This window comes from Malaclemys terrapin, chromosome 1 (genome assembly GCF_027887155.1).
Source record: "Malaclemys terrapin pileata isolate rMalTer1 chromosome 1, rMalTer1.hap1, whole genome shotgun sequence".
In the NCBI taxonomy this organism is placed as follows: Eukaryota; Metazoa; Chordata; order Testudines; family Emydidae; genus Malaclemys; species Malaclemys terrapin.
Window position 1 is genome coordinate 112,293,945 of NC_071505.1, and position 27,949 is coordinate 112,321,893.

The 27,949-nt window shown below is 43.7% G+C and overlaps 2 protein-coding genes across 2 annotated transcripts; both read left to right on the forward strand.

The window, feature by feature from the left end:
- Nucleotides 1-468: 468 nt before the first annotated feature.
- On the forward strand, nt 469-15,196 carry PEX26 (peroxisomal biogenesis factor 26). The gene is made up of 5 exons (XM_054035678.1): nt 469-1,067; nt 4,508-4,648; nt 7,335-7,648; nt 10,606-10,752; nt 11,651-15,196. Exons 1-5 carry the CDS (start codon nt 850-852, stop codon nt 11,752-11,754), a joined length of 924 nt encoding a protein of 307 aa, XP_053891653.1. The 5' UTR covers nt 469-849; the 3' UTR covers nt 11,755-15,196.
- Nucleotides 12,675-27,447, forward strand: LOC128830335 (tubulin alpha-4 chain-like). Its single transcript, XM_054016187.1, has 6 exons — nt 12,675-12,683; nt 21,844-21,939; nt 23,952-24,174; nt 24,948-25,096; nt 25,511-26,191; nt 27,154-27,447. Exons 1-6 carry the CDS (start codon nt 12,675-12,677, stop codon nt 27,445-27,447), a joined length of 1,452 nt encoding a protein of 483 aa, XP_053872162.1.
- Nucleotides 27,448-27,949: the final 502 nt, after the last annotated feature.

The window sequence follows — 27,949 nt, forward strand, 5'->3', positions numbered from 1 at the left end:
GGACCAAGTACTGATTTTATTTTCAGAGATGCTGAACTCCAGCTGATTTCTTGTATGCTTGTGGATGCTCAGTACTTCTTAAAATCAGGTCCCAAGTCCCTTGCATGGAAAGCTGTGGCTTAGCATTTGCTGTGTTCAGGGCTTCAGAGTCCACACCCACCGCAGCTCAATGAAGATTTATTCTGCCATAAAGAATGGAGAAAAACAACAGATAAAGTAATTCCATTTCTGCAGCCATCCGAGGGAAAGTGGGCCAGCCCTTCCCACCCCTGCTCAGCATAACCCCTGGAACCTGAATCTAAACTCTACATCTACAAACCCCTCACATCCTCTCGGCTCAGTTTTAAATCTTAGACGGAATTCTGCTTGATTTCCTCCTCCAAGAGCAGTGACCCAAAGAAACTACAATTCCCATAATCCTCTGCACAGGGTTGGAGCGCAGCGAGGCGTGCGGGGAGGCGGGGAAGATTGCCATGCCCCTGGCTTTTCGGAAACGCAGCAAACATGGGCTCCCCCCGGCTCTGGGGGTCCGGGCTCTGACGGCTGGCTTTGCACGCTGCGCCTGGAACCAGCGGGCATAAGCCGCCAGCCAGGACACAGCACCGATCGCGGGCGCAGAGCGCCAGCTCGGTGCACGCAGGCTCTCGGGCCGTGCGCTGCGCTCCATTCCCCGGTGCATGGCTGGAGCTTGAACCCGCGTGTGGGAGAATCCAGCCCGTACGTGCACAGGAGGGCGCTCCGGCAGCTGCTGGGGCACAGCAGCAAGCGATGGCTCCGAAGGAGATGGGGTCGGGATTCAAAGGCACGTAGCCAAGCCCAGACGCTAACAGCCGCCACTCCCCGGGCACCATGAAGAACGACTTGCCTGTGTCCTTAGTTGGGCTCAGCGGGCCGGCAGGTTTCCTCAGGAGCAGCGAGCCTCTGTCCTTGTCTCCCGTGCCAGCCCCAGCGACCTCTTTGCTGGAGGAGGCTGCGGATTTGCTGGTGGTGCACCTGGACTTTGCTGCTGCGCTGGACAGGTGTGAGCGGGGCTGCGAAAGCCTGGCCTCGGACCCTGACTGTGAAAGGTACGGGGGGGGGGGGGGGGTCGAGTTCCCAGTCACCCGGGCATGGAGCAAAGGAGGTTCCCGCTGCTTAGTTATTCAGGGCAAACGCAGGCAGGGCCTGTGCAGCCGGTTCCCTGCGAAATCTGCTCAGATCCAAGCGCAGACGAAATCTGTTCCAGGTGACTCCTAGACAGAAAAGTCTTGGCTTTTGTTTGTGACCACACTGGACTACAGCAGGCCTGAGATGTTTGACAGGACTCAGCTAAGAGCTAATGTATCAGTGTAACATCTGTTCAGTCCTGCCTTCGGGGACTCCATTGTGAACTCGACACTGAATATTTTTCATCAATCCCTTTGAAATATTTTGCTTAGAAACAGTTCTGCTATTGTGGGTTCTGGTTTGGGATTTTTTTGCCCCTTTTTCCCCCTCAACCTTCTACTTGGGTAGAGTTGCAAGCAGGGCTTTGGAGCTGTGCTCCGGCTCCAGGCAAAAACCTGCAGCTCCCACTGCTCCAGTGCTGCTCCGCGCTCCAGCTCCAGGCTCCGCTCTAAAGCCCTGGTTGCAAGTGTTACTGGTCAGTCAGTGCTGTTGTCTTTTGTATGACACGTAAAGGAGAGATCCTTGATCATCTTTGGTAGTTAAAAATTTCATAGCAGCATTTTTTACAGTACTGAGAGTGTTAATATTGGTGTCTTGTCCAAATTCTGATTTGTCTAATTAGTTTTTAACTCCTCCATGCTGTTTCAGTTGGAAATAATACATTATTTCCTGCTTTCAACACTGAAGTGGGATGTAATGTTGCTGTTCTCTATACAAACAGCTGATTTGTTTCACCCAGCAGTAACTGTATGTCATAGGTAAGGGAAATGATTCTTGTATATGAAGAGCTTGGAGATCCTTGAGAATCAAGGCATTTTGATAATAATAGGTCTAAGAATGTATAAGAACTCAGAAAAATGAAGCGTGGGATTATTGATCACACTTTATATTAAGGTTCTATTTATAAAGGATTAATGAATGATTAGTGCATGTTTTAGTAAATGGTTAATGTATTGTTTTAGAGTGCAAGTCAATACATGACTTATAGCCATCTATAACACTTACTGACATGCTTATAACTCTGTTTGCATTTTAATATGGCTAAATACATCTAGGAACAAAGAATGTAGGCCATGATGGGGGACTCTCTCCTGGGAATCAGTGACTGAAAATAATTTGTGGTTCATGATGGATAATCAGCTGAACATGAGCTCCCTGCGTGATGCCGTGACCAAAAGGGCTAATGTAATCCTTGGATGCATAAGCAGGGGAATCTCAAGTAGGGGTAGGGAGACTATTTTATCTCTGTATTTGGCATTGGTGGGACTGCTGCTGCACTACTGTGTCCAGTTATGGTGTCCACAATTCAAGATGGATGTTGATAAATTGGAGAAGGTTCAGAAAAGAGCCACGGTAATGATTAAAAGAGCAGAATCTATTTAGCTTAACAAAGAGAAGGTTAAGGGGTGACTTAATTACAGTCTATAAGTACCTGCATGGAGAATATTTAATAATGGATGCTTCAATGTAGCGGAGAAAGGTATAATATGATCCAATGGCTGGAAGTTGAAGCTAGACAAATTCAGACTGGAAATAAGGCATATCGTTTTAAGTGTGAGAGTAATTAACCACTGGAACAATTTACCCAGGGTCATGGTGGATTCTTTATCACTGACTATTTTGAAATTAAGATTGGATATTTTGCTAAAAGATATGCTCTGGGAATTATTTTGGAGAAGTTTTATGGCCTCTGTTGTACTGGAGGTCAGACTAGATGATCACAATAGTCCCTTCTGTCCTTGGAATCTAGGAATTTCTCTTACTATTTATCTCTGTAACATGCTTAGAATATCTATAATTTGTTAGCCCTTTATACATCACTATATTTAGGGATAGTTTTGTTCCTTTGTTTATTACTAGGGAGATGCATAGAAACAGAATCTGAGTGCCTTAGGTCTTCTAGTCTTGTTGCTCATTTCCCCCCTCTCCCCCGATCTGAAGACAAAAATACTCCTCCTGCTCCTCTTCATTTCCAAAGCTGTGTACCTAATTCAGGTTTATGATTTGTGGTGGAGGAAATGAACAGCTGGAACAGATGAACTCTTAAGGGACTTACGCACAGCTCCTCCAATGTATTTAGGCCTGTAACTCCCATTTCTCTGGAAGCTCTGCTTTGCCTGTTAGTTATGATGAGTTCAAAAGCCATCAGAATGATGTAGTTTACTGAGTTTATTATGCCCCAGGAGAATATAGTCCAGAGGTTCTTATGGTACTACTAGATACTAAACGACCCACAAACATATTTAAAAGTGGGGTGGGGCATGAAGATGAGAATTCCCTGGAAGAACGTGTGTAAGATAGCATTGGAATTATGTTAGGATTAGTCACAACAAGGATAGAGCCTATACTTGTTACCTGGCCGAAGAGCCAGGGAGGGACACTATAAAAAAAAATCCCCCCCGATGGGAAAGGAGTGGTTTAGGTTGATATTTTACTTGATATATTACAGTTGCACCCAGAGACCCCACTGGCGATGAAGGCCCCTTTGTGCTAGGTGCTGCACAAACACACAGCCTATCTCAAAGAGCGGACTGTCTAACTAGACAAGACCAACAAAGGGTGTGAGGGAAGAAGTAGAATCCTCATTTTATAGGCGGGGAACTAAGGGCTTGTCTACACTTAAAATGCCACAGCAGCATAGCTGCACCGCTGTAGCATTTCAGTGAAGCCTATACCAATGGTAATCCACCTCCTCAAGAGGCAGTAGCTATGTCTTTGGGAGAATTCTCCCATCAACCTATCACTTTCTACACTGGGGGTTAGGTTGGTTTCACTGCATCACTCAGAGGTGTGGATTTTTCACACCCCTGATTGACTTTGTTATACCAACCTAATTTCCTAGTGTTGACCGGGCCTGAGGCAGAGAGAATGGTTGAATCACTGACTCTGTGTCGCACAAGCAGGGCGAGGAACTGAACCCAGTTTTCTTGAATTTTTATCTAGGTTTGGAATCTCTTACAATCACAATTTCAACACATTGTCAGTCCTAAAATAATAATGATGCCAATAGTCCTTGTCGTGATTTCTAGTCACCAAACCATTACTAGAGGCTAGATTGTTAAAAGCCTAAACTAATTTACAGGTGCATTTTCTTGGTTTGGCTGCTTTAATATCTTTGAATATAGACAACTCCTGATTAGTATGAAAAGGGGTTTGTGCATGATTGAGAGATGTGGGACTTCTGCTGGAGATGTGTAACAAACATGTCCTGCAAAAAAGGCTGAATGTTGTCTGTGTTTTTGGGGAAAAGCTACTGAGGAGGAATTAGAAAGCCCCCAGCATCAGATGTGTCAGGCAGGGAAGGACTTTGAAACAGCATTTCTCACAAGTGCTCATTTGGCCTGTCTTGTCCATTGGACAGCTCTGCAGAAGTGAAGTGCTCCCTGTGCATTGTGGGCATCCAGGCCCTGGCAGAGATGAACCGGTGGAGAGAAGTTCTGTCTTGGGTTCTACAGTATTACCAGGTCCCTGAACGTCTGCCTCCAAAAATTCTGGAACTGTGGTGAGTAATTATCTGTACTTTCCGGATATGTTCTGCCTAAAATACCCAGGTTCCACAACCTATATGTGTAGTGTGCTGTATGGGGTTCTAGTTGGGCTTTTTCCTCCATGCCCCTCCTCCTTTCTTGTCATCCCCCCCCTGCACAAGAGGGGGGCCAGGCACAGCTGTTGAGAGGGAACCTTTTCAGAATGAAAACAGAGCTGAACTTGGTTTTCTGCAGCATCTTTCATTTTCAAGGAATGCCACAGTGATAGGTTAGAGGTTGTTTTGCCTCTTCCACAGCTTTGCCTCTTCCACAGCTAGAGACACTGGAACCTGTTAGTGTGAGAAGGGATGTTGCCCTGACACCAAGATCACACATCCCAGGTGTTATGTGATCTTTATCTAGCACCTGTAATCAGGCATTGGTTTAACATCTCCACTAGAATACGTTGCCTCAAACAGTGCAGCATCTCCCTAGTGCTCTACTGCAGTGAAAGACATGTTGTTCCCTCCTCTTCTTCACTAGCAGGGCTAGACTACTGTGACTGTCTCCTGACTGAAACTAACAGAATGTTAGGAACCATTAGGAAAGGGATAGATAATAAGACAGAAAATATCATATTGCCTATATAAATCCATGGTACATCCACTTCTTGAATACTGCATGCAGATCTGGTCACCCCATCACAAAACAGACACATTGGAATTGGAAAAGGTACAGAGAAGGGTAACAAAAATGATTAGGGATATGGAACAGCTTTTGTATGAGGAGAGATTAAATAGACTGGGACTTTTCAGCTTGGAAATGAGACGACTGAGAGGGAATATGATAGAGGTCTATAATACCTTGACTGGTGTGGAGAAAGTGAATTAGGAAGGGTTATTTACTCCTTCACATAACACAAGAAGTAGGGGGTCACCCAATGAAATTAATAGGCAACAGGTTTTAAACAAACAAAAGGAAATACTTCTTCACACAGTGCACAGTCAACCTGTGGAACTCCTTGCTAAGGGATGTTGCGAAGACCAAAACCATAACAGGGTTAAAAAAAACAAAACAAAAAACAAGTTCATGGAGAATAGGTCCATTAATAGCTATTAGTCAGGATGGGCAGGGATGCAACACCACGCTCTGAGCGTCCCCAGCCTCTGTTTGCTAGAAGCTGGTAGTGGACGACAAGATGGATCACTTGATGACTACCTGTTCTGTTCAGTCCTTCTGAAGCATCTGGCATTGACCACTGTCAGAAGACAGGATACTGGGCTAGATGGACCTTTGGTCTGACCCAGTATGGCCATTCTTATGTTCTCATAAGAATCCTTGTGATGAAAGATGCAGTGGCACCTGACCTATAAATAGCCAAAGAACCACTTCATCAATTAATGGAATGAGATTATAGTAAATACCTATGAAAAATCCAGAATCTTCTCTTTATCAGAAGTGTGTTTTTAAATTCAATTTTTAGCGGGAAGAGAAAAAGAGTGCTGCAAGAAGTTGAATATATAAGTATTAAGGACATATTTACAGGGCTTTCCACCTATGGATCTCAAAGCACTTTACAAAGGCAGGTAAGTACCATTCCAAGTGATTGCTGGAGCAAATCTAGTCTCCCTCAGAATTACAGGCATCTTAGAAGAAGGTGCGCAGGAGTCTTATTACTGAGAGCATGGAGTTGTGGAAGGGTTTGGCCTCTCTAGGAAGGAGGGGAAAATGGATTTGATGCTTGTTATGGAGGAGGTTGAGGAGGGTTTGGCAGCTGTGGAAAGGGGGTTGGGTGCTGCAGATCATGATTAACCAAGCCTGAGCAGAGAGTATTATTCAGAGCTATGAAAAGCCACATGCAGTTTGAGAGCCTTAAATTGAGTGTAACGGGTCTCGGGACATTGGATTCTCTGGATACTGCATTTCACCCATTAGTCAAATCTGTGTATTTGCCAGCCTCATGACCCCTCATGTCAAAACCCAAAGGGTCCGAGAACTGCCCAGTAATGTACTGCCTGATGTGTCTTGTTACGTCATGAATTTTGTGGCCTTAGCAAAGACTCAGACGCTGTGATGCCCTCAGTAAGTGCAGGGAGAAAGTCCCATGTCACCACCAATGAAGAGCATGTGTTTAAGATAATATCTCTTGCATCTTAACAGTGACTGCTGCTCCCTTTGCTCCCTGCATCAGGTGATGAAAGGCTGGGAACGTTGCTGGGGGAGGAAGGAAGCTTGGCCTCTGCGGGTGTCTGCACTGCATTTGGGAGGTGTCATTCCCATTGTAGTAGATAGACTCGCCTTAGCTCAGCTCAAGCTAGTGCACTAAAAATAGCAGTGTGGACATTGTGGCGCTGGCGATAGCTTGGGCTAAGCATCCGAATCCCAAACCCCCCCGGGGTCCAAGCTCGGGTGGCTAGGCCAAGCTGCCACCGGTGCTGTAGCAGCTACACTGCTGTTCTTAGTGTAGTAGCTCAGCCTGAGCTAGTGCATGTCTGTCTACGCACGCTGGGAATCACACCTCCCTGCTGCAATGTAGGCACATGCTGAGGGGTTTCTTCATATTGCTTTCTAGGGACTCCCGCCCGCTCTGCGGGGAGTGCAGATCCTCACTGAGGGATCTATGTCCAGTTCCAGTCATAGATGACTGAAGTGGGTAACTGTAAGTGATCTCAACTTTGCAAATAGATTGTAGTGGAACATTCATTTTTTCTTGCATTCTAGCATCCTTTTGTACAGCACAGTGAAGGAGCCCCATGTGATGTTGGAAGTTGACAGTTATTGGCTGAGAGATCTAACCAATCAGAGCCTGCCTTCGTATGGTACCTTGATGGAGTTGCATCTGTTGCATGTGTTGCTTCCCCTTGGACAATTTGTGGAGGCAGAGGAGCTGGTACAGGGCTGTGACGCTTTCAACAAAGAGCAACAACTTGAGGCCCTGAGGACCATTAATGAGAGGAGGTATCAGTGGGTGCAACAGGAAGAGACACAGTCAGCCCCTGAAGAGCAACCAGCCACAGCGAGGGAGAAGCTGTTAGGTAGGTACGCTCTCTAACCCTCACAATCCTGCTTTCTTCTTCTGAGGTGTAGAAGAGGGAGCCATTGAACTTGGGCTAAATCACTCTTTATTTGTATTTAGACTTATGTTAAGTGTTTTACCTACTTGCTCTTGGTGCTTTCACTCTGGTTAAAACTCACAATATCAAAATGCAGCTCAACACATACAATCTACAGATTACCCCTCCCCCTCACATAACCACTGTCTGCTAATAAATAATCCATCTCAGCCCCCTTTCTTGTACCCTAGATCCCTCAGCTAGGCTCCTTCCCAAATGTTCAGGAGAAAAGATGGATTTTGCAGCATGTCCAGAAGGCCAGCAAATCTGGTAGGTCGAGAGGAGAAGCGAGTTTCAAATCGAAAAGCCCTTCACAGAGAACTGTCCTGCAAGTAGCCTTCCCCCATCTACAATGAGGGAGTTGCAGTTCTGCAGTCCTCACAACAGTGGCAGCATTTAGGAGGGGAAGAGGTGGTACCTCAATGAACCCAAACTACTTAAGGGCTTTTAAATTAAAATAAAGACCTCAAACTGTGCTTGGAAATCCATAGTATTCCAAGCTCCCCATGTCTGTTTAGTGTTTGACCTCTCTGCTGGATGCCAGTTGCAGTGGTGTTTTTTTGGTGGGATTTAGAAACTTGTCCACTAGGAACTGATCTGAAAGCCACCCACTTATTTCCACACATCAAGCTGCCATTACATGGGTTGACTGTTCAGTTCTCATTACCAACTAGGGCTAGATTCAAACTGGTGCTTTAGAAGGAAGAGGCTCTGTATCCATTACCAGTTTTACCTCTTTCTTTTTTATTATGCCCAGTTGGATGACTGTACAGCCAGTTCCCCTTTCTTAACCTATCCAAGGTTGGTAGTAACTGAAAGTCTTATGGGAAGTGGTTTCAATTCCATCAAAATTCCATCACAGCTGGCACTAGTTGGTACCCATTTCTGCTGCAGCATCAGGAGCAGCTACCCAACATACTATTAGGCCTGGTCTACACTTAAAATGTAGGCTGATCTAGCTACAGTTTTCAGGGGTGTAAAAAAAGCCACACCCCTGTGCACCCTGACTATGCCAACCTAACCCTCAGTGTAGACACAGCTAGGTTGATAGCAGAATGCTTCCATTGACCTAACAGTTGCTCAGGGAGATGGATTTCCTAGAACGATAGACCCCATCCGTCACTGTAGACTGCATCTACGCTACAGGGTTATGCCAGCATAGCTACAGTGCCATATCTATGTTATGCTAGTTTCCATAGCATAGACATGGCCTTAGTCTGCTGGCTTAGTGGGTATTAACTGTTAACTAACAATATTGCCAGGGGATGTTCCTTCTGACCTCTTACATGGCATGTGCATAAACAAATGCTCTTGCTTGATAAGAATTGCAAGGGCGAAGTTTATCTTTCACTTTGGCAAAGACAAAGGCAATTTTCTAGTTTTTAAAATATACACCTCTACCCCGATATAACGCTGTCCTTGGGAGCCAAAAAATCTTACCGCGTTATATTGAACTTGCTTTGATCCGCTGGAGCGCGCAGCCCCGCCCCCCCGGCGCGCTGCTTTACCGCGTTATATCCGAATTCATGTTGTATCGGGTCACGTTATATCAGGGTAGAGGTGTACTACAGAAGAAATATGTAAAAACCTGCAATTAAAACTTAAGACAGATGACATTTCCTCTAAGGGCTTATGTAGTTGCTAGTGTGAACTTTCTACTATCTTCCTATGAATAATTTTCTTATTGTATTCTCATTTTTTGAGCCCATGTAGTAGAATCTATGGGTGGGACTTAAGCACCTATTAGACCTAAGAATTCCCAACTAATCCAGGTATTCTTGTCTCCAGGGGGCTCCAGCAGCTGGAGAGGGCATCCCTCCCTTATGGGACATCAGTATTGATAATTGTATAAAGTCCTTTGGGTACAAGCTTCCTCCTCAGTAACAACTACCATAAAGCTTTTAGAAAGAAAGCAGGAAAAGAAAGCAACACACCTCTGTTAATAGTGGCCCAACTAGGAAGTCATGTGGATTGCAGGAGCCAATGTGATGTTACATCCTTGCTAATAGCAGACAGGCCAGGAGCGCTTGAGGAGCCCAGGGATGAACAAAGTGTTCCTCTTCTAATAGCTGCCCTGTCATGGGGTGCATCACTCACCAGTGGGCTGGCACCTCCTCCTGGCCACTCTGGAGATTAGCTGGAGGCCACCACCCCCATCCATGGCTTGCACATCATCACTCTGTCTTCGCATCTGCCAGTGGCCCCTCTTGCAGCCTCAGGAATCACAGCACCCTCTTCGTGACTTGACCCTCCAGCTGTGTCCCCATCCATGTCCCCCCCCCCCGCCCCTTCTAGGGGTTAGTGTCTCAGTCTATCCACTACTCCTGGTCCCAACCCAGGTTGTTTACAGATAGCAGCCTCTTGCTGTGACTCTTTAATTTCTCCCAATGCTGCTAAGTTTCCCTGGCTACTTCCCCGTGGCACCAGCACCTTCTTCGCCCTAGCCTCAGGACATGCAACTACCCAGCCCCAGCAACCAGTCAGGAGCTCTATCTTGCTCCCCCATCTCTGTGAGTAGTTGTTCTGTCCAAGGTGCCGCAGGTCTTTCAGCCTACTAGAGACACAGTCCTCACTCCTTGAGCTCCCAGCAGCAACTTACTCTGCTCTACCCTGCAGCTCCTTTTATGTGAGCTTGCTTGGCCCTGATTGGTTGTTCCCTGCAACTCCTCCCTGATTGGCTGCACTCACGCAGCCTCTCTGGACCACTCGGAGGACTCCCCTCCACTGCTCGTTGCTGAGGTTAACCCTTCCTAGTCCAGTGTGGGGCAGACGCCCGATCACATGCTCCATTGAGGTAGCTTTTGGAACCCAGCAGCTCTTCTGTGCGGTCTTATTTTCCTTGCCCCTTCCTTTAACCTCCTCTTGTACTTGTATTCCAGGCTCTGTGTCCCGAAAGTTATTGACCATATTAACAGTGCTGCGTAGAGCACTGGGATCCATGTCAAGCCACTTCTGTTCCAGCCCTTACAAAAAGACGCTCTTGGCTGCTCTCATAGTATGCCTTGTTGTGGTGAGACTAGACCCGGGTATGTGATTAAGGCTTCTGAATGTTGTTTGTTATCTGTCTTATGGTTATGAACAAGAAACTGGGAATTGCTAGCATTGGGCTTGGAAGGGGAACATTTATTCAAGCCTCTCCCCTTAGGAGTTACTGTGAGATATGGTGCAAGAGTGGTGGGTGTGCGGGAGCTCACAGCTACTATATTTCCAGCTTTTTCCACTAAAAGGTCACTGAAAGGAGATGTGTAGGACAGCTGGCTGTAAATAAACTTATAGCTACTGCAGCTGCAGCTTTCCTAACGAAAATTACTGTCGGAAATTGTTCTGAAGCACAGGCTATGGGCAGTTCGCAGCTATCCAGTGCCAGACTCTGCCTCTGTCAGAGAAAGATGCTGCAAAGGTGTTGGCTGTGGGAAGTACAGAGTGGTAAGAATGGTTGTGATTGGTGAACTTTAGAAAAGTAATTTAGCTCTAACCTCAACCTTGATCCACTTAAGCTACAAGCCAACCCAAAACTACCCTAAAAGGCACTCATTAGCATTCAGAAAGTCTGTGGATATAGATCCCCCCACCCCCGTTTTGTAATGAGAGTTTCCTGTGTTTCTGCTAGTCCTAAGAATCTTCATTACTGAGGCACATGCTCAGTGCCACCCTTCAGAGGGGACTTTTGAGTCTTCAGTGCCGTTCTGTCAATCAGCCTTTGGAGGGTGAAGCATAGCTTATTGGGGATGAGAGCAGCACCCTCTTCTCTCTGCCCTGTAGCTTCTGCTAGGTGAGAGTCTGAGCTCTCACCTGGGCAGGAATAAAGAGAAAGAAAAGCTGATGGCTTCCCTTAACCCGAGTGGGGATCAGCTCTTTCTAAGTCTGAGTTTATAAAGAGAAGGGTAGGAAACATTAATGAAATACTTTTGTTTTATTCTGCAGCTGCTCCCACATCCCTACCCTTCCTTTACAGGCTGGTCCAGCTCTGCCATCAGGCATGGGTGGCTGTATTTTCTCCGCTCTACAGGCCTCCAGTTCAAGACTAAGCGGCTTTACGATGTGTTGCAAGTCTTTTGTCTCTGTTGCTGTGCAAGTGGCAGTTTGTCTTGAAGATTTTAATCAGGCTCTACAAGGACTCCTGAGATCAATGTACTAATTAAAATGACCACACGTGGGCAGTGACATCTTCCTCTCTTGCCAGACTAAGAACCTGACCTAGTGCTGTCTGGATTTTGAAACTGCCTCTGCTACTTGTCTCCCTGTGCTATGGAGCTCTGCAGCACACTACTAACCCTGGAGGAATGTGCACGTACAGGGTTTTAGCCCTCCTCCTCTAATCCATGTCTTATTTAGATGTCCCCTGAAAGTGGTTGCTTTTGGTGTGGGTCCCAAGTGAAAGCCTGTAGCCACTGGCAAAGAACAATGACAGGCATTTTGAGAGATTGCACTATCCTTGCAAATGTTTTTGAAGTTGTCCAAGAAGTGGGAGTGGAATTTCAGAGTGTATGGTTATGAAAGATCTCAGAGTACCAGGTCTACACTGAACCCTAGGAGCCAAAAAAATGCCCAGCCTCAGGACCCTTTAAATGCCCAGCCTCAGGACCCTTTAAATGCCCAGCCTCAGGACCCTTTAAATGCCCAGTTTCTGCAGCGAGGGATTTAAGCCAAATATGTGGAACACTATAAAATATTGCAGACTGAAATTGGAGCCCATTCTGTTCTGAGGGCCAGAGTTTCTCTTGTGACCCTGATGTGTCTTGGCATAATCATTCTCACTTCGGGTTCAACAATCGTGGCTAAGCAAGCATATCAAGGTGATGGGACGCATTATAAAGATGGATCCGTCAGCCCATTCTGTCCCCTGTCTGCATCCAGCACAAGCAATTATAGACCTTTCTGTCTTTCAGATGATCATGAATACTAAATATTTGACACTGAATAAGTTAAAATAGGGGACAGCGGAGAAATGGAGATGGTGAGAGGCAAGAGCCAACAGAGTTGCTCTTGTTAATCTTAATATGCTCCATATTTATTAGAGTCTAACCTGCCCCATTACTTGAATTGTCATGTAGTTTCACTGCATACTTTAGATGTCTCTGTATCTTCTGTTGATGAGCTTTCTATTTACATATTTAGATTTAAATACACAAGACTCCTAGCCACATGCCTAGACCTTCCAACAAGTATTTAGAATCCTAATCCACAGAGTAATTATCCAGCAGCAAAACTGCACTCTTTCACACCAAGAGTAAATTAACAGGCCTCAAAATACATTTCCCCCTCTATCCAAAACCCTAGACCCCTGTTCTCCCCAACAGCTCTAGCACATAGTGTTCTGATGGTCAATAGATCAAAGCTACTTCAGACCAGTGGTTGGGGGAGCGACTTCCAGAGTCAAAGGGCCCTCCTGGAGAACACTTTGCCAGCAGTTCCCGCCCCTATACCAAGTTGGCTTCACAGTTCAACTGCCTCAGCTGATTGTAGCTTTAACAGTATAAAACAGGGAGATAAGTGATTATTCAGGTAGACAAGTTCCAAACCACACCTGAACTCCCCACCTCCCTGATAACCAAGAGGCATCCAGTGCAGATCCTTGTGCAGTGTTCTATAACGTGAGTCCTCTACGAAACATCCCACACGGCCTTCTGCCTTTGCAGTAACCATACAGTGCTGTGGGGGCTATTTCTAATCTTTCAAAAATGGCAGCAGCACACAGGTGTCACAACAGCTGGCTGAATGCACTACTATGGTTTGTTAGCGGTTCCTCCTCTTTTAAGAGAGTCTGAGGTTCCGTCTTCGCTGCTCAACAACATACCTGTTTTTCTATGGCATAACTAACATGAACTATCCTGTGAAATCCTAGTGGAAACAAGGCTCTGTAGTTTTACTGAGAGGTAAACCAGGCAAGGTCAATGATGCAGTGGGGGGTGGTAATATTATTAACTTTGCCTACCTTTCACTCAAAAGAAAGTACAGGAAGCTTGTCTCCACTAGGATATTACAGTGAGATAACTATTGTGCATTTGTCTTGCTGTGAAAAACATGTGTAGGCAGTTAAGACAAAGCCTTGAAGACTTTACACATTTTGGAGCTTCATGTTATTATTTACATGCATCTGTAATGCACCTATCGCCATTATATCTCCATGAGCTCAGTCACTGATTCATCATTTCAAAGACTTTCAGCATAAAATAATCATATCAAGACTCTTAAGGAGAAAGGTTCTGGGCTTGTTTACATGGTGTGGCAATGGGGCCGTGATTTCTAAAATGCACTAGCTTGCGCATTAATTGGTCCGTGTAGTCCCTCCTGGTATGCACTAAAAGTTCCCTATCATGCTTTAACATAGTTCTGTTTCAAATAGTACTACGTTAAAGTGCAACAAGGAACTTCTGGTACACACCAGCAGGGTCTACATGGTCTGATAAGTGTGCAACACGTTAGTGAACTTTAGAAATCACACCCCTGTAGAGTGCACTGCCACACAACTTAGACAAGTCCTCTCTGTAACTCTTCTAAGAATGACTAGTTTGTACTTCCCAGTCTCCTATATTGCAGGATCTATCTATGTACATAGCTTTATGACCTATTTACAGAGGTATCTGAGGGTGTCAAATTCTGCTTACTGATCATATGTAGTCTGTCTTTCTGCCGTTAGCTAGGTGGCAGTTCACATTTCCTCTGTCTCATTGTTGCAAATTTCTGATTGTAGCCATGCTTGTGATATTGGGATTGTGTTCTGTGAGGAGTATGCACGATATTCTCGATTTCTGCTTCGAGGTTGCTTGATAATGTCTTAACTGTTCATTTCCATGGATCTTTTTAATATGTGTGAGTGATACATAGATTAGCCACCTCAAATTTCTCCTAGTACTTTGTTTTTTAATTTGAATGTTTTTCATTGTGTTTAGCACATAATGAGACAAAGGATGGTAGAAACAGAAAAATGTCAGTTATGCAATTCTAATGGTTTTATTCATTTAATTTTAAATACTTTTAGTAATTTTTATTCTGAAAATTATGTAGTCCGTTATACTGTGATGCTCAGTCGGGCTGGTCACAAAACAGTCTTTCACAACACTGGCATATGTTGTTAAAAATATTTACATTCAGTAAATATTTCCAATGAAACACATTGGAAGTATGTTTCACCTCAAACACTGGCCCTGATTCTGCAAACACATGCTTTAATTAGGTGAGTAGTACCATTCAGTTCTATGGGACTAATTACCCAACTAAGTCTACTCGTAAGCTGTGACCCTGCAAACACTAATGCATGTATTTTCATATAATGGATCAGAGAATTGAATATTTTTTTGCATATCTTCCCAGATGCTCTCAATTAAAGATGCAACATATATTGTTCATATGTTAAACTTTTTAATATGAAGCAGTATTTGTCTATTCATGATTTATGTATGTTTGTATATACTTAAGTGGCCAAGAATTTACAGAAACATGCAACATAAAGTAAAGTATTCAATAATTCTTCATTTGTAGTTTCATCATTTTCCCCTATCCCGTACCACAATCAAAGAGCTTGTTACCATAGGGGAAGATGCCACCATACATACCTTCTGTAGATGTGATAATTCTGCCACCAAACCCTTGCTGTAGGGGGGAGGGGTGTTTGCACTTTTTGCTGAATATCTCCAGGCATAGGAGTTGGAGATGATTCTACTGCTATCTGACTTCCTGTTGGAGGAGGTTGAAGATTATATTGACACATATTCCCTACAGGGAATTGAAAAATGCCAGGGGAGAAGTACAGCAGCATCTGTACTCAACTGCTTCGAAGTGGAGCCTTTGGAGCTGTAGCCAGGAGGAGGATGAAGCCTGGTGACTTTTTGTTGTGCACAGGTGATCAAATAATCTACCACTGAGATCTCTTCATACATTTCTCCTTCCCTTCACTGACACATTTCAATCAGTAGAATTTACAACATGCTAAATAACTCAATCACCATCATTCCCCTCCAGTTACCTCTGATGTCACATAAGCCCAGATCCTCAAAGGTATTTAGGTACCTAACACGCATTGAATATCCGGACCTTAGAGCTTGTTTACTTGGCACTTTACAGCGCTGCAACTTTCTCGCTCAGGGGTGTGAAAAAACACGCCCCTGAGCGCTGCAAGTTTCAGTACTGTAATGTGCTAGTATAGACAGTGCGCCAGGCCTGGGAGCCACACTCCCAGCGCTAGTAGCTGCGACTACACAAGCCACGTTAAAGCACTGCCGTGGCAGCACTTTAATATTGCCAGTGAAAACTGGCCGATACACAACAGAAAAATGAGCTCAGCAATTGACATTGCCTTGACTATAATTATAATAATTGTTGTTAATTTTGCTTAATTACAAACACATTTCTTTATGTGCAGTATAGTCACCACTTAATGAGTTTTAACTATATGGAAAGTTAGTAACAAGCAGGGCTGTCAATCGCAATTCACTCAAAAAAGTTAATTGTTATTAACTGCACTGTTAATAGAATAGCAATTGAAATTTCTTGCAGTAATAGTGCAAGAGTTAAGCACAGGAATGAAAGATACATTCAATTGAAGGGAAACTAAAGGGGAAGTTTATGGGAAGAATATAGTTTCCCAGCTCACAATTTGACCAGAGGTGTGACTTTTTTGTAAGTGATGACCACCCGGATTTCCAGCTGAAGTAAAGAGTTGCTGTGGGTGCTCAGCCCCTCTGACAATCATATCCCAAGATACCAAGGTATTCTGACAAGTCTCGTGAAGTCTTTAAGAGCCTCATTTCTGTGTCTGTTTTTAATGCCCTCTTTTCTAGTGCCATCCGAAGGTAACACTCGTAGTTTTCTATAAATGTAGCAGTATTGCAATTTAATCTCAAGCTAATTGATACTCAGTGTTCACAACCATGCATGAAAAAATTTACAAAATAACCCAATTCACTTCATGGTTTGATGCCTTTGCTTTCCACTTGATTAATTAATAATCACAATTGAGGGCAGTAGAAATAAACCAGAAAAAAAGTTCATGATGAATTTTGTAACATACAGTCTACAAAGTTTATATTGTTGTTGGTGCTTAGACTTAACAGCCATTTTCCTAAGTCCGGCAATACAAAAGCCAGAAAATATCTCGGTATTAATGAATCCTTTAAAAATGGAACATGTCTATAGAACAAAGAGTTTTAAGATCCAGTGCAGATAACCATCGACCTATCTTTCACTGATTACCAAAAAAAAAAAAAAAAAAAGAAAAGAAAAGTACTGCTTCATGACTAAGGCTATGATTCAGTCACGGTATTTTTAGTAAAAGTCATGGACAGGTCACAGACAATAAACAAAATTTCACGGCCTGTGACCAGTCCATGATTTATACTATAAATACCCTTGACTAAATCTTGGGGGGGCCACTGTTGGGTGGGGTGTGCCCCAGAGGTCTGCTACTGAGAGGGGTAATGGCATCAGCTGCTGGGGGCTGCTGGAGCAGAGTCTGCTCCGGCCACCCCAGGGACGGCTGCTGGGGGTCGTTGCTGGGGGCCGCTGGAGCAGCGGCTGCTCTGTCCGCCCCAGGGGCCGCTGCTCGGGCTATTCCTGTTTGAGCAGCTGGCCCTGGAGCCAGCTGCTTTGGCAGCCCTCGGGTCAGCCACACTGGTCGCTCCAGAAGTCACGGAAAGTTACAGAATCCGTGACTTCTGCAACCTCCATGAAGACACGTGCCCTATTCATGACTGATTGGTATTCTAGAGCTCATGATCCTGAGTGCACAACAGAGATTCTGGGTTTTCCAGGGATATTCAGCAAAAGCATCAAAACACCATTGGCCAGATTTTGATTTTGGTTACACTGCTGCAAATCTGGATTACCTCCATTGCCTTCAGTGGAGTTGCTCTGGCTTTACAGTGGTGTGACTGAGATCAGAATCTGGCCCCAGTTGTCTGATGATAATTTTTAAACAAATCAACTCCAGTAAAGTAAGATCACTCCAGAAATAACATTTTAGTTTTCAACATAACTCAGCGAGGTTCTTGCTTGGTTACAGATTCTGCAGTAAAAGAAAACATTCCTGAAGGCGGGTTCCTTTCCAAATGTTCTAGCAAGGATAAAGTTGTACATGACGGAAAATTGAATATATTTATAGGCTTTACAAATAACTTGGTAATTCATAGGTGCTAAGAAGGAATACCATACCTTCCATATATCTTCTGTGTCTTTTTTCAGCCATGCTGCTTGATGTATCAGCTTGCCTTTTTGCGACCAACACAACCATTTTAGAGAACAAATCAGTCAGGAACCAATTTACAAAAATGACTACTAATTTTGGGTGTCCACTTCAGATACTAAGTGCCTAATTTTCAGAGATACTGAGCACTCTCAGCTGCCACTGACTTGGCAGTTGTGGATGCTTATGTCTGAAAATCAATCCCTGTTTCTCAAGTTGGGCACCCAAGAGATCCAAATTAGTGGACACTTATTTATTCATTTCAGCTCTGAGGAAGAGAAGCATTTCAATGAATGAAGATGAATTGAAAACACCTCTCTAATGGTGCTTGTGGTCAGAATATTATTAAAGATACAGAATAAAGTGAAAATAATACTATTTTATCTAATAGTTAAAGTTCAATAGTAATAATATTATTTTATGTTTATCTAGTTCCTTTGAAGCACTGTGGGATACATGGACTGTAGGTTGGGCCGCTCGCCATCAAAAAGGTATAAAGTAGAGCTGACAAGAGAATGGCAATTCTGTCTTGCAAAAACTTTTGGGGTTTCAAAATTTGTTTTCATTCTTCATTGGAATGAGAACAAAAACCTTTCAAAAGTTTTCATGAAACAGAATTGTGTTGAAATGTCCATTTTCAGATTGAAAAGGTCAGGTTTCCAGTTCAGGTCTCTTTCTCTCTCTCTCCACCCTGGACCTCAGAATCCTTCCTGATGAAAAAATTGTTGAAATCGATACATTTCCATGAAATGTTTCAGTTTTGATGAAACAACATATTCTGATGAAGTATATTTAGTTGAAAATCTTCCAACCAGCTCTGGTATAAAGGATTTGTTGGAAGGAAAAATTCGTCAAGAATGAATGCAGGGTACAGGGGGGAAAAGTGTGGGGGATTCCTGGCGAGAGAGAATGGAATTTGGGGTGTATCTGGTTACAGGGGGGTGGTCTTGTGTGTGATGCAAATAGGGGTTAGTGATGCAAATAGGCAAGGGGTGGTGGAAAGTGAGGGTTGCCTTGGGGAGATTGTGACCTCCTCTCGGCACTGTGATGCTGTAGGGCACCAGCTGGTGTGGGATGCATGGCATGGGCTCCCTCCTATCAAGCTGCTTAGAGTGATACAGCAGTGGAAACATCACTATCCAAAGCTGCTGCTTCTCATCCGAAAGGGTAGTCCGCACCACTAGAGGCACTATGGTAAGGATGAATGCAGCAACTCCCCATTCAAGGAGGGAACAAGGTATTCTGGGAATGTGAGGACACAAGACTCTATTCTCTCTACTACCTGCTCTGGAGCTGGGTGAGAGGGAGAGGATTGTGGTTGCTTTTTGCTTCAGTATTTGGAATCTGGGATGGGGGAGAAGGGGGTGAATGGGACCAGAGATTGATGTCTTTGATTGATAGATTAAAAGGTCTGCAGAGACCTAGTAATTCACCTAGTAATTCCTGCACTGAGCCCAATCATTTGCAACTGAACTTGAGTAAACTTTTTAGAAAGATATCCAGCTTTGATTTAAAGACTTAGCACGAGGGAAAATGTACTACACCCCTGGCTAAGGTGTTCCAATGTTTAATGACCCTCATTTAACAACTTATGCCTTATTTCCAGTATGAATTTTCCTAACTTCAGGTTCCAGCAATTTTATCTTGTTACACTTTTGACAGCTAGATTGAAGTTTCCTCTGGTTAGTACCAGATACCTTCTTCCTGTGTAGGTACTTAGAGGCCATGATCAAGTTGCCACTGTAAGGTGTGTCCTCCAGTCCTGGAATAATTCTTGCAGCTCTTTACTAAATCCTCTGCAACTCTTCAATAATTGGACCAAGTCTGGCATGCACAGGGTTTGGATGCTCCTGGCCCCAGACCCTGTGATGCACTAGGTGGAGGCTTTTTATTCTGCTCCATCTCATAACAGGGGAACTGAAATGCTGGATTTGAGAAGCTAACCCTCATACGTGCAAAGGGGATGAAGAAGCAGATATTATTTGGGGAGAGACTACTTCCTTTTCCATCCCCCTCTTCCTCCAACACACACACACTTTAAAAACATGCTGGCAAGGTTTGCATTTTTAACTGAGGCGTGAACTTTTTTTAACTTAATAATTTTTTTAAAGTACACTGTACCCTCAATATATCCAGATGACACACGATGAAATGCCTATAATCTAGAAAATGACAATGTTAAGTACATTTGGATTCTTACAGGGTATGTGTACATGTCACTTTTTTATTCAATCCATAACTTCAAGCAATACCAAGGTAATAAATACATCCAGATTTAAACTGACAAAATTACATCTGATTAAAGGGAAAAAAAACTATACTTCTAAATTGTATTGTTATTTTTGACAACACAAAGGGAAATCCAGGAGAGTGGTGAGATAGTTCAGGGTGCAGAGAAATAGTTCATGGACACGTACAGTATACATTTTCAGAAGGGGCTAGTGATGTTGGGTCCTCAACATGAGACATCACCAAAGCCCAAGTCTCAGAAAGGGCTGAATACTCACCCACAGAAAAATCAAGCTCATTAAAGGGTCTCAGTTTGTAACCCCAACAGTAGAGGCATCCAAAATCATTAGCCACTTTTGAAAATTTAGATCGTATTAGAAGATGTGAGCACCCATTCAATGGTGCCCACAGTCCTAGTTATGACATCATACCCCTGCTGATCATCAGTGGTTTGTGTCACAGACCCCTGACCTCACTGACAGGACAAGGGAGAGACTCGTGCTATTTATCACAGAAAGCACATGGGATTTATAGTGTGTCAAATACAGGCTGGGAAAAACAGTGAGGCAAATTCATCCTGGGTGGAACACCATTACATCAGTGGAATTACGAAGAGGAGGAATTTGGTCTTACACCTCTTAACTATTTGGTGCCTGCTGTTTATGATTCTGTGTCTTTACTTTAGTAACATAGAATGGTTCTCATAATAGGAATCTAGAAATGACACAAAACTATGAGAAATGTAAAAGAGGTCATAATTTCAGGAACATAATTAACAAACTTTTTTTCTGATTATTTTTAACTTAACTCCTCATTTATGTCCCGTTCATCCTTTTGATTCTCATCTAAACTAAAATCCCTTTACACTGTGCTGGCAGTATAAAGCAGCCTTCAAGTGGGTGTAAACATAATTTATTCCCACTTTAAGGCTGTTTTACCCTGCCACAGTGGGATAAAAGGGGTTTAGTATAAATGCGAATCAGGCCCAGTCTGGGTGTGAGAAACCCCTCCAAAACATATAGTCTGAAAGAGAAATGGTCAAAGCCTACTGAAATAAACGGAAGCACTCCCATTTCACTCCCACTTCAATAAGCACAATTGAATTAGCCATTATTCCATGGAAACGCTCATGCTTACAATTAGCAATAGCATATTCTGTCCATAGGACTCCTGAAGAACTATGATGGGAAGAAAACATTTCCAATTAATTTCCTTTCATTTTGGTCCCTACAATTATATTTAAATTCTCTCCTAGTACAGGGCTTTGCTCTGGAGTTCCATCCCCCACCACACACACAGCTTCACCATCTACTTAGATGGCTCTAACAACATGTGTGGACTTATGGTAGTGAGTACATATGAAAAACAACAAGGTAGCTGCTACCTTGAAGATAAGACTCTACCTCAATACAGATGAAGCTTAAATCAGACTGTGCTCTAAATGTCTGCAAACTGTAGAGGGTCTGGTCTTCTAGTACTGCAGTGCGGATACAGTTAATAAGAGCAAATGTGAACCCCAGACTGTTAGACGAGTTTGGAGTAGGGTCAGGATTTAAATATCCTACAGAGATCAGTTTACTATCCCTGGGACTCTGAGGAAGGTCCACTCTCTTCATTGTTAAAGGAACAGTAACTTATTTTAAAGCCATTTACTTTGAAACTCCCCATTTCAAATCTCTTGCTTCTCTTGGCATTTCTCCTGTGTCAGTCAGAGCATTTCCAAATTGTAGCAAGTGTAGCGAAGAAAAGGGTTTCATGCAAATCTGCTCTGCCATTGGGATTCATCACGGAGCTGATTCAAAAGGTAGAGTTAAGATATTCACTGGAAAGGAAAAAGATCTGATTAGGGGAAAAGGAGGCAGATCTGCAGCCTTTATGAGGCACAAGTCCTATTATGAAATGAATAACTCTCCAGAACAAGCTCCCCGCTGTGTGAGAAGATATAGAAAGAAGGTTGATTACCAGAAAACAGCTTCTGTCTTCATATGAACTGGGTAGAGGTTTTTCCTTTTTTGATGAATGAGCTGGCATATTCAACTTACACCTCTACCCCGATATAACGTGACCCGATATAACATGAATTCGGATATAACGAGGTAAAGCAGTGCTCCGGGTGGGCGGGGCTGCACGCTCCGGTGGATCAAAGCAAGTTCAATATTACGCGGTTTCACCTATAATGCAATAAGATTTTTTGGCTCCCGAGGACAGCATTATATTGGGGTAGAGGTGTATTTACAGACTGTGCTCATTATAACAGCAGGAGAAGACACGGGCCAGAAAACAGAATGAAATCCTACCTCATCTGACTCTTTCACTCACTAAAAACAAAAACCTTATTTGTGTTTAAATAAAAATAGAACATGGCTTCACTCCTAGCTTTGGGTTTGGTTCTTGAAAACCTGAGACATGGTCAACAAGGTTTTATAAAATATGGTTGCACCTTTAGCTCAGGTTGGCTAATCTGTCAGGGAGTATAAGCTAAAGCTTGAGTTAGCACAACTCGTCCATGACTGCTCTGCTGTGTGGACCCAGGCTAGCGCCACTTGAATTCCCCACCATGTGCCCAAGCAGGACAGAGAAGTTCTACCATAATTCACTGAGAAAGAAATCATATTACATCACAGCTTGCAGCATTGTAAAGAACCATGTGATATGCCCCCAGAAGTTTTAATGCCATACGAGTGAGTGGAGCATCAACGTGGACACAAGAGATTGAGTGGTGTTTGACAGTGTGGCTGCTCTCATTTGAGCTAGTTTAACTCCAGAGGAGTAATTCAAGTGTAGATAACACGAGTTCACGCTGCAGTGAAGACATACCCTACGACTGACTAGGAAGTGCTTGCTAAAATATCTTATGTTTGAATATACCTCATCCAGCAGCAGTGCTCACCCAAAGGGCTTTTTGTAATTCTTACTCATTGGTGGTCAATAGCGCAACCTTCGGGGCAAGAGACATTTATTTTGTTTAGCATTTAATTCTTTTTGTTTTGTGTTTTAGTTTTATGTACCATAATTATAGTGCCTTGCTGACATGGCAATAACCACTTTGGAAATTAGTGAAATATATATACACGTGCTTGCTCAAAATATGCTTCAATGACACCGACAGCACAGCCATGTCTAAACGTGCAGGGTGCACACCTGTAAGTGTGTGAGTATGAGCTCTCAGGAGATAAGATCTTTCACATGTGAAACTAAAGTGCCAAGGGAATGAGGCTGAGTCAACAACTCCTTGAGCTGGGCACTGATGAAAGCAGTTTTCCCATCCTCCAGTCCAGTCTCCCAGTTGAGGGCTAAGGGCTCAGAAGACACCTCATCCCTGTTGAGTTATATATAGTTAGAAAATGCTGCATGCTGTGTCAGGTCCCAGCCAAGAATAAAAATAAATGGACCTTGCACATGCTGTTCATTTGGGATCTGTCACAGTGTATACATGTTTGTGTGCGTATATGTATGTGTACATATGAGGGCATGTATTTGGTTTACACAGGTATGTGTGTGAGTGCCTGAAAATCTCCATTTTTCTTTGTGATTTGCTATTTATGTCCTTGTGTAGCTCTGCAGAAAAATACATTCGCCATCCTATTTGTAAATAAGAGTTGGAACTTCTACTACAGGCAGAGAACAGAGGCTAGGCCCCATTTCCATGGGTCCATGTGCACACCAGTTCCAGTTGGGTATGCGAGGTTGGAGACTCCAAACCAGAGGTTGGTTTGGGATTTCTGAATGCAGCTATGACACGCATATGTGACTATCAGAAGGGAGAAGGGTTGATGTGTATTAATTCTTCTGACCTGTGCTTTGTTCTCCCTACAGCGTGAGTGCATCTCTGTTCATGTTGGCCAGGCTGGAGTTCAGATTGGCAATGCATGCTGGGAACTTTTCTGTCTGGAACATGGCATTCAGCCAGATGGTACCTTCAAGAATCAGTTCAACAAAGTCAACAATGATGATTCCTTTGCCACATTTTTCAGAGAGACAGGCACAGGAAAGCATGTGCCACGGGCTATTATGGTAGACTTGGAGCAAACTGTAGTAGGTCAGTATAAAATTAACAATGGAAAATGGAAAAGATCCTACTCTTATGTGGGTCGGGGTTGGGGTCTAGCTGTCTCCAGCGTATTGGTGGGGCAGTCCCTTCTTTGCATTTCAGTGTGACCCCATAACTGGGATAAAGTTTTTAATGCCAGGCAGTTATAAACACTCATCTCTCAAAGGAGATTAAGTCTACTGATGAGAGAAGGGGAGAACACTGAATAAACTTTCCCATAAGTGCCCCACCTTGCTGTTAGCTGAGTCAGGAGGTTAACATTGCTAAGTATGCTAAGAGTACCTCTCCTCATAAGATCCTCTAATTCTGATCTTGTTTGGGGTGATATTTTCCTTTGCCATTTGGGGGTAGTTCAGATTGGAGACATGAGAAGCTGCTGCTGGTGGTAGGTGTTTCCTGAGAATTTCCCATCCCTTTTTTCTGCAAATCTCTCTTTTCTGATGACTTGCCCTCTGGCCAGGTGATTTCATTCCTGGCCAGGCACAAATCATTCCATAAATTGGCTAATTCTGCTAAGAGAAAGAGACTGGCTTATAAAGCAACATTCACTTCTCCCTTCAGAATTTAGAGAGCATCATCTCTGTGACACACCTTCATTTTTGTACAAACTCAAGGATATTCCTAACACCCTGGTCTCCCATGTCACGTGCCTGCCAACAAACAGCACTGCCAATTAACAACTATTTGGGGAGTTCAACAAAAATCATCAAAATTGGAGTGTGTCCATTCAAGGCTTCTTATGGGTTCTCTTTCTTGGACAGATGAAGTGCGGACTGGCACTTACCGTCAGCTTTTCCATCCAGAACAGCTGATCACTGGAAAGGAAGATGCAGCTAATAACTATGCCCGTGGTCACTATACCATTGGCAAAGACAGAATTGACTTGGCATTAGATCGTATCCGTAAACTGGTAAGTGATAGTACATCAGAAACAAGATTTGGGGTTGGTGAGCAGGTGAATAGGACATATATGTCAACTGGCAGCTCTTGTTTTGCTCCCAATAGTGTCATTGGTTCAGAGTAGAGATTGATTGTATTGTAGGTCAGTTCCCAGATGGATGGAAGACTCAGACAGAAGCCTAAGATGTAGGTTTCTGCAGCTTAAATACTTCACATTTATCACTGTAACAGCAAACCAGTAGTGATACCTATGGAGCCCACACCATTATGTAAGAGGTTGTTATCCAGTCTTTTCCCAGGAAGACCTGGGCTGATCTCCATGCTGTGTTTTGGATACAGATGTCCCAGCTTCAATTTCAGGATGCGCTCATGGAAGTCTCAGAGATGTAGACTGATTCCTTTTGTTCTCTGTTTGGCTTTTCAGGCCGATGCCTGTTCTGGGCTACAGGGATTCCTGATTTTCCACAGCTTTGGTGGGGGCACTGGCTCTGGCTTTACCTCCTTGTTGATGGAACGCCTCTCCCTGGATTATGGCAAGAAGTCCAAACTGGAGTTTGCCATCTACCCAGCCCCTCAAGTCTCCACTGCCGTAGTGGAGCCGTACAACTCCATCCTGACCACTCACACCACCCTGGAGCATTCAGACTGCGCCTTCATGGTGGACAACGAGGCCATCTATGACATCTGCTGTCGCAACTTGGACATTGAGCGCCCCACTTACACCAACCTTAACCGTCTCATCAGCCAGATAGTCTCATCAATCACTGCCTCTCTGCGCTTCGATGGTGCCCTCAATGTGGATCTGACAGAGTTTCAGACCAATCTGGTGCCTTACCCTCGCATCCACTTCCCCTTAGTAACATATGCACCCATCATCTCCTCCGAGAGAGCTTACCACGAGCAGCTGTCAGTGGCAGAAATCACCAGTTCCTGCTTTGAACCCAACAACCAGATGGTGAAGTGTGATCCACGTCATGGAAAATACATGGCCTGCTGCATGCTGTACCGCGGTGACGTGGTCCCCAAAGATGTCAACGTAGCTATTGCTGCCATCAAGACCAAGAGAACTATCCAGTTTGTGGACTGGTGTCCAACAGGCTTCAAGGTGAGAGGGACAGAGACACACTGGTACTGTATGTTAAGAGATATTGTCAAGTAGTCCAGCCCAAATTGTGATTTCAACTCTTGAACATTTTCCATTTGTGAGAAAAGGGAATGCTTAGAAGTGTATGTGTGCATGTGTGTGTGTGTGTGTGTATGTGCATATATAATCTTCAGTGACACCTTTGGAGAATGAACATATCCTACTTACACAGTCTCTCAAGCAGTCACCTAATTGGCAGTCTGGAAAATGTCAACTCTATAAGTGTTTAGCAGATGGGGAGACTGTTCTCTAGACTAGTAATATATTTTGTTAAAAACAAGAGAATAAATTCTGGTAAGTGAAACATTAGGAGCATTTCTCTGTGAACATTCTTTTTTTAAATAGCCTCCGGTTTCACATAGTTCTCCACACATTGTATGCTCCCCTTACTGCCTATGCAACAGCACTGACTGGCCTGATTTCCAGACCAATGCTGTCAAAAGCAATAGATGGAAAAATTAATCTATTTTTCTCATACGTATTAATGGGCTCTGGATTTGAAGATTTGTAGGGGGAAACACTTACTGTATTAGTTCAGACAGAATAGCCGTGGGCTCAGTAAGCAGCAGCAGTTAAAAAAAGCAAGTAAGATGCTGGTGTGCATTAAAAGGAAAACAATAAAGATGATTGTAATGATGATTATAATGTCTCTGTGCTCCCTGACCTCATGTCCAGTTTTGGTTGCTCTCCCTTGTTCTCATGGGTTATAGCTGAGAAATGAATAGTCCAAAAAGGGCAACCTGGATGACTTTTGCCATTATGGTAATTTAATACTGTGGTTTCAGCCCCCTAACCCCTCTCTTTCCAGTCACGTATGAGGCTACTCTGACTTTTCCACCATGTTTATTTGACTTTTGTTGTCTCTCTGGATCCTCTTTTCTCCCTCACTCTTTTTCCTCCATCTTTCTTGTTCTTATTACCAGGTTGGAATCAATTACCAGCCTCCCACAATAACACCCGGAGGAGACCTGGCCCAAGTGGAACGTGCCGTCTGCATGCTAAGCAACACCACAGCCATCGCTGAGGCCTGGGCCAGGCTGGACCACAAGTTTGATCTGATGTATGCCAAGAGGGCATTTGTGCACTGGTATGTTGGTGAAGGCATGGAGGAAGGGGAGTTTGCAGAGGCCCGAGAGGACTTGTCTGCACTGGAGAAGGACTACGAGGAAGTGGGAACGAACTCATTTGGAGAAGAAAATGACGGGGAGGAATTTTGAAATACACTTTGCCCCTTGCTGCATGCAGGATTGTCTTTGTGTCTTTTTACTGCATGTGTCTGCATTCCTGTTTGTTTTATACACCCAACAGTTCCCATAGACTGAATATTATGAGGTCCATGTTCCAAGAATGCTCTTTCCTACCCCTCAAATCATGGGACAATGATCATATGAGATATGTCCACCTGCTCCTAAGTCATAATTCCTAGGAAGACAACAAACCTTAGATATCCTGCCAATGCACCCTGGGAGAAAGTTTCTTTTTGAGCCAAGTCCCACTGTATCATAATGTAATATTTACTATAATTTATTCATCTAAGGATTCACTCATGCATCTCCAATATCATCATTTGACAAGTTTTATTTGTAATATTTGCTTTAAAATGCTATATACAGTGGTGGCAGTGAGACTTTGAAAAGATAGAGGATTGCTATTGCAGGAACCAATGTTACTGAGCAGCAATGCTTATCCATAGGTTCAAATTAGTTGAAAGATAAGTCA

Coding starts and splice junctions, on each gene's coding strand:
- PEX26 (XM_054035678.1), top strand. CDS start 850: ATGAAGAACGACTTGCCTGTGTCCTTAGTTGGGCTCAGCGGGCCGGCA. Junction 4,649..7,334: donor CCAAAAATTCTGGAACTGTG/GTGAGTAATTAT, acceptor CTTGCATTCTAG/CATCCTTTTGTACAGCACAG. Junction 7,649..10,605: donor AGCGAGGGAGAAGCTGTTAG/GTAGGTACGCTC, acceptor CTTGTATTCCAG/GCTCTGTGTCCCGAAAGTTA.
- LOC128830335 (XM_054016187.1), top strand. Junction 24,175..24,947: donor CTTGGAGCAAACTGTAGTAG/GTCAGTATAAAA, acceptor TTTCTTGGACAG/ATGAAGTGCGGACTGGCACT. Junction 26,192..27,153: donor GGTGTCCAACAGGCTTCAAG/GTGAGAGGGACA, acceptor TCTTATTACCAG/GTTGGAATCAATTACCAGCC.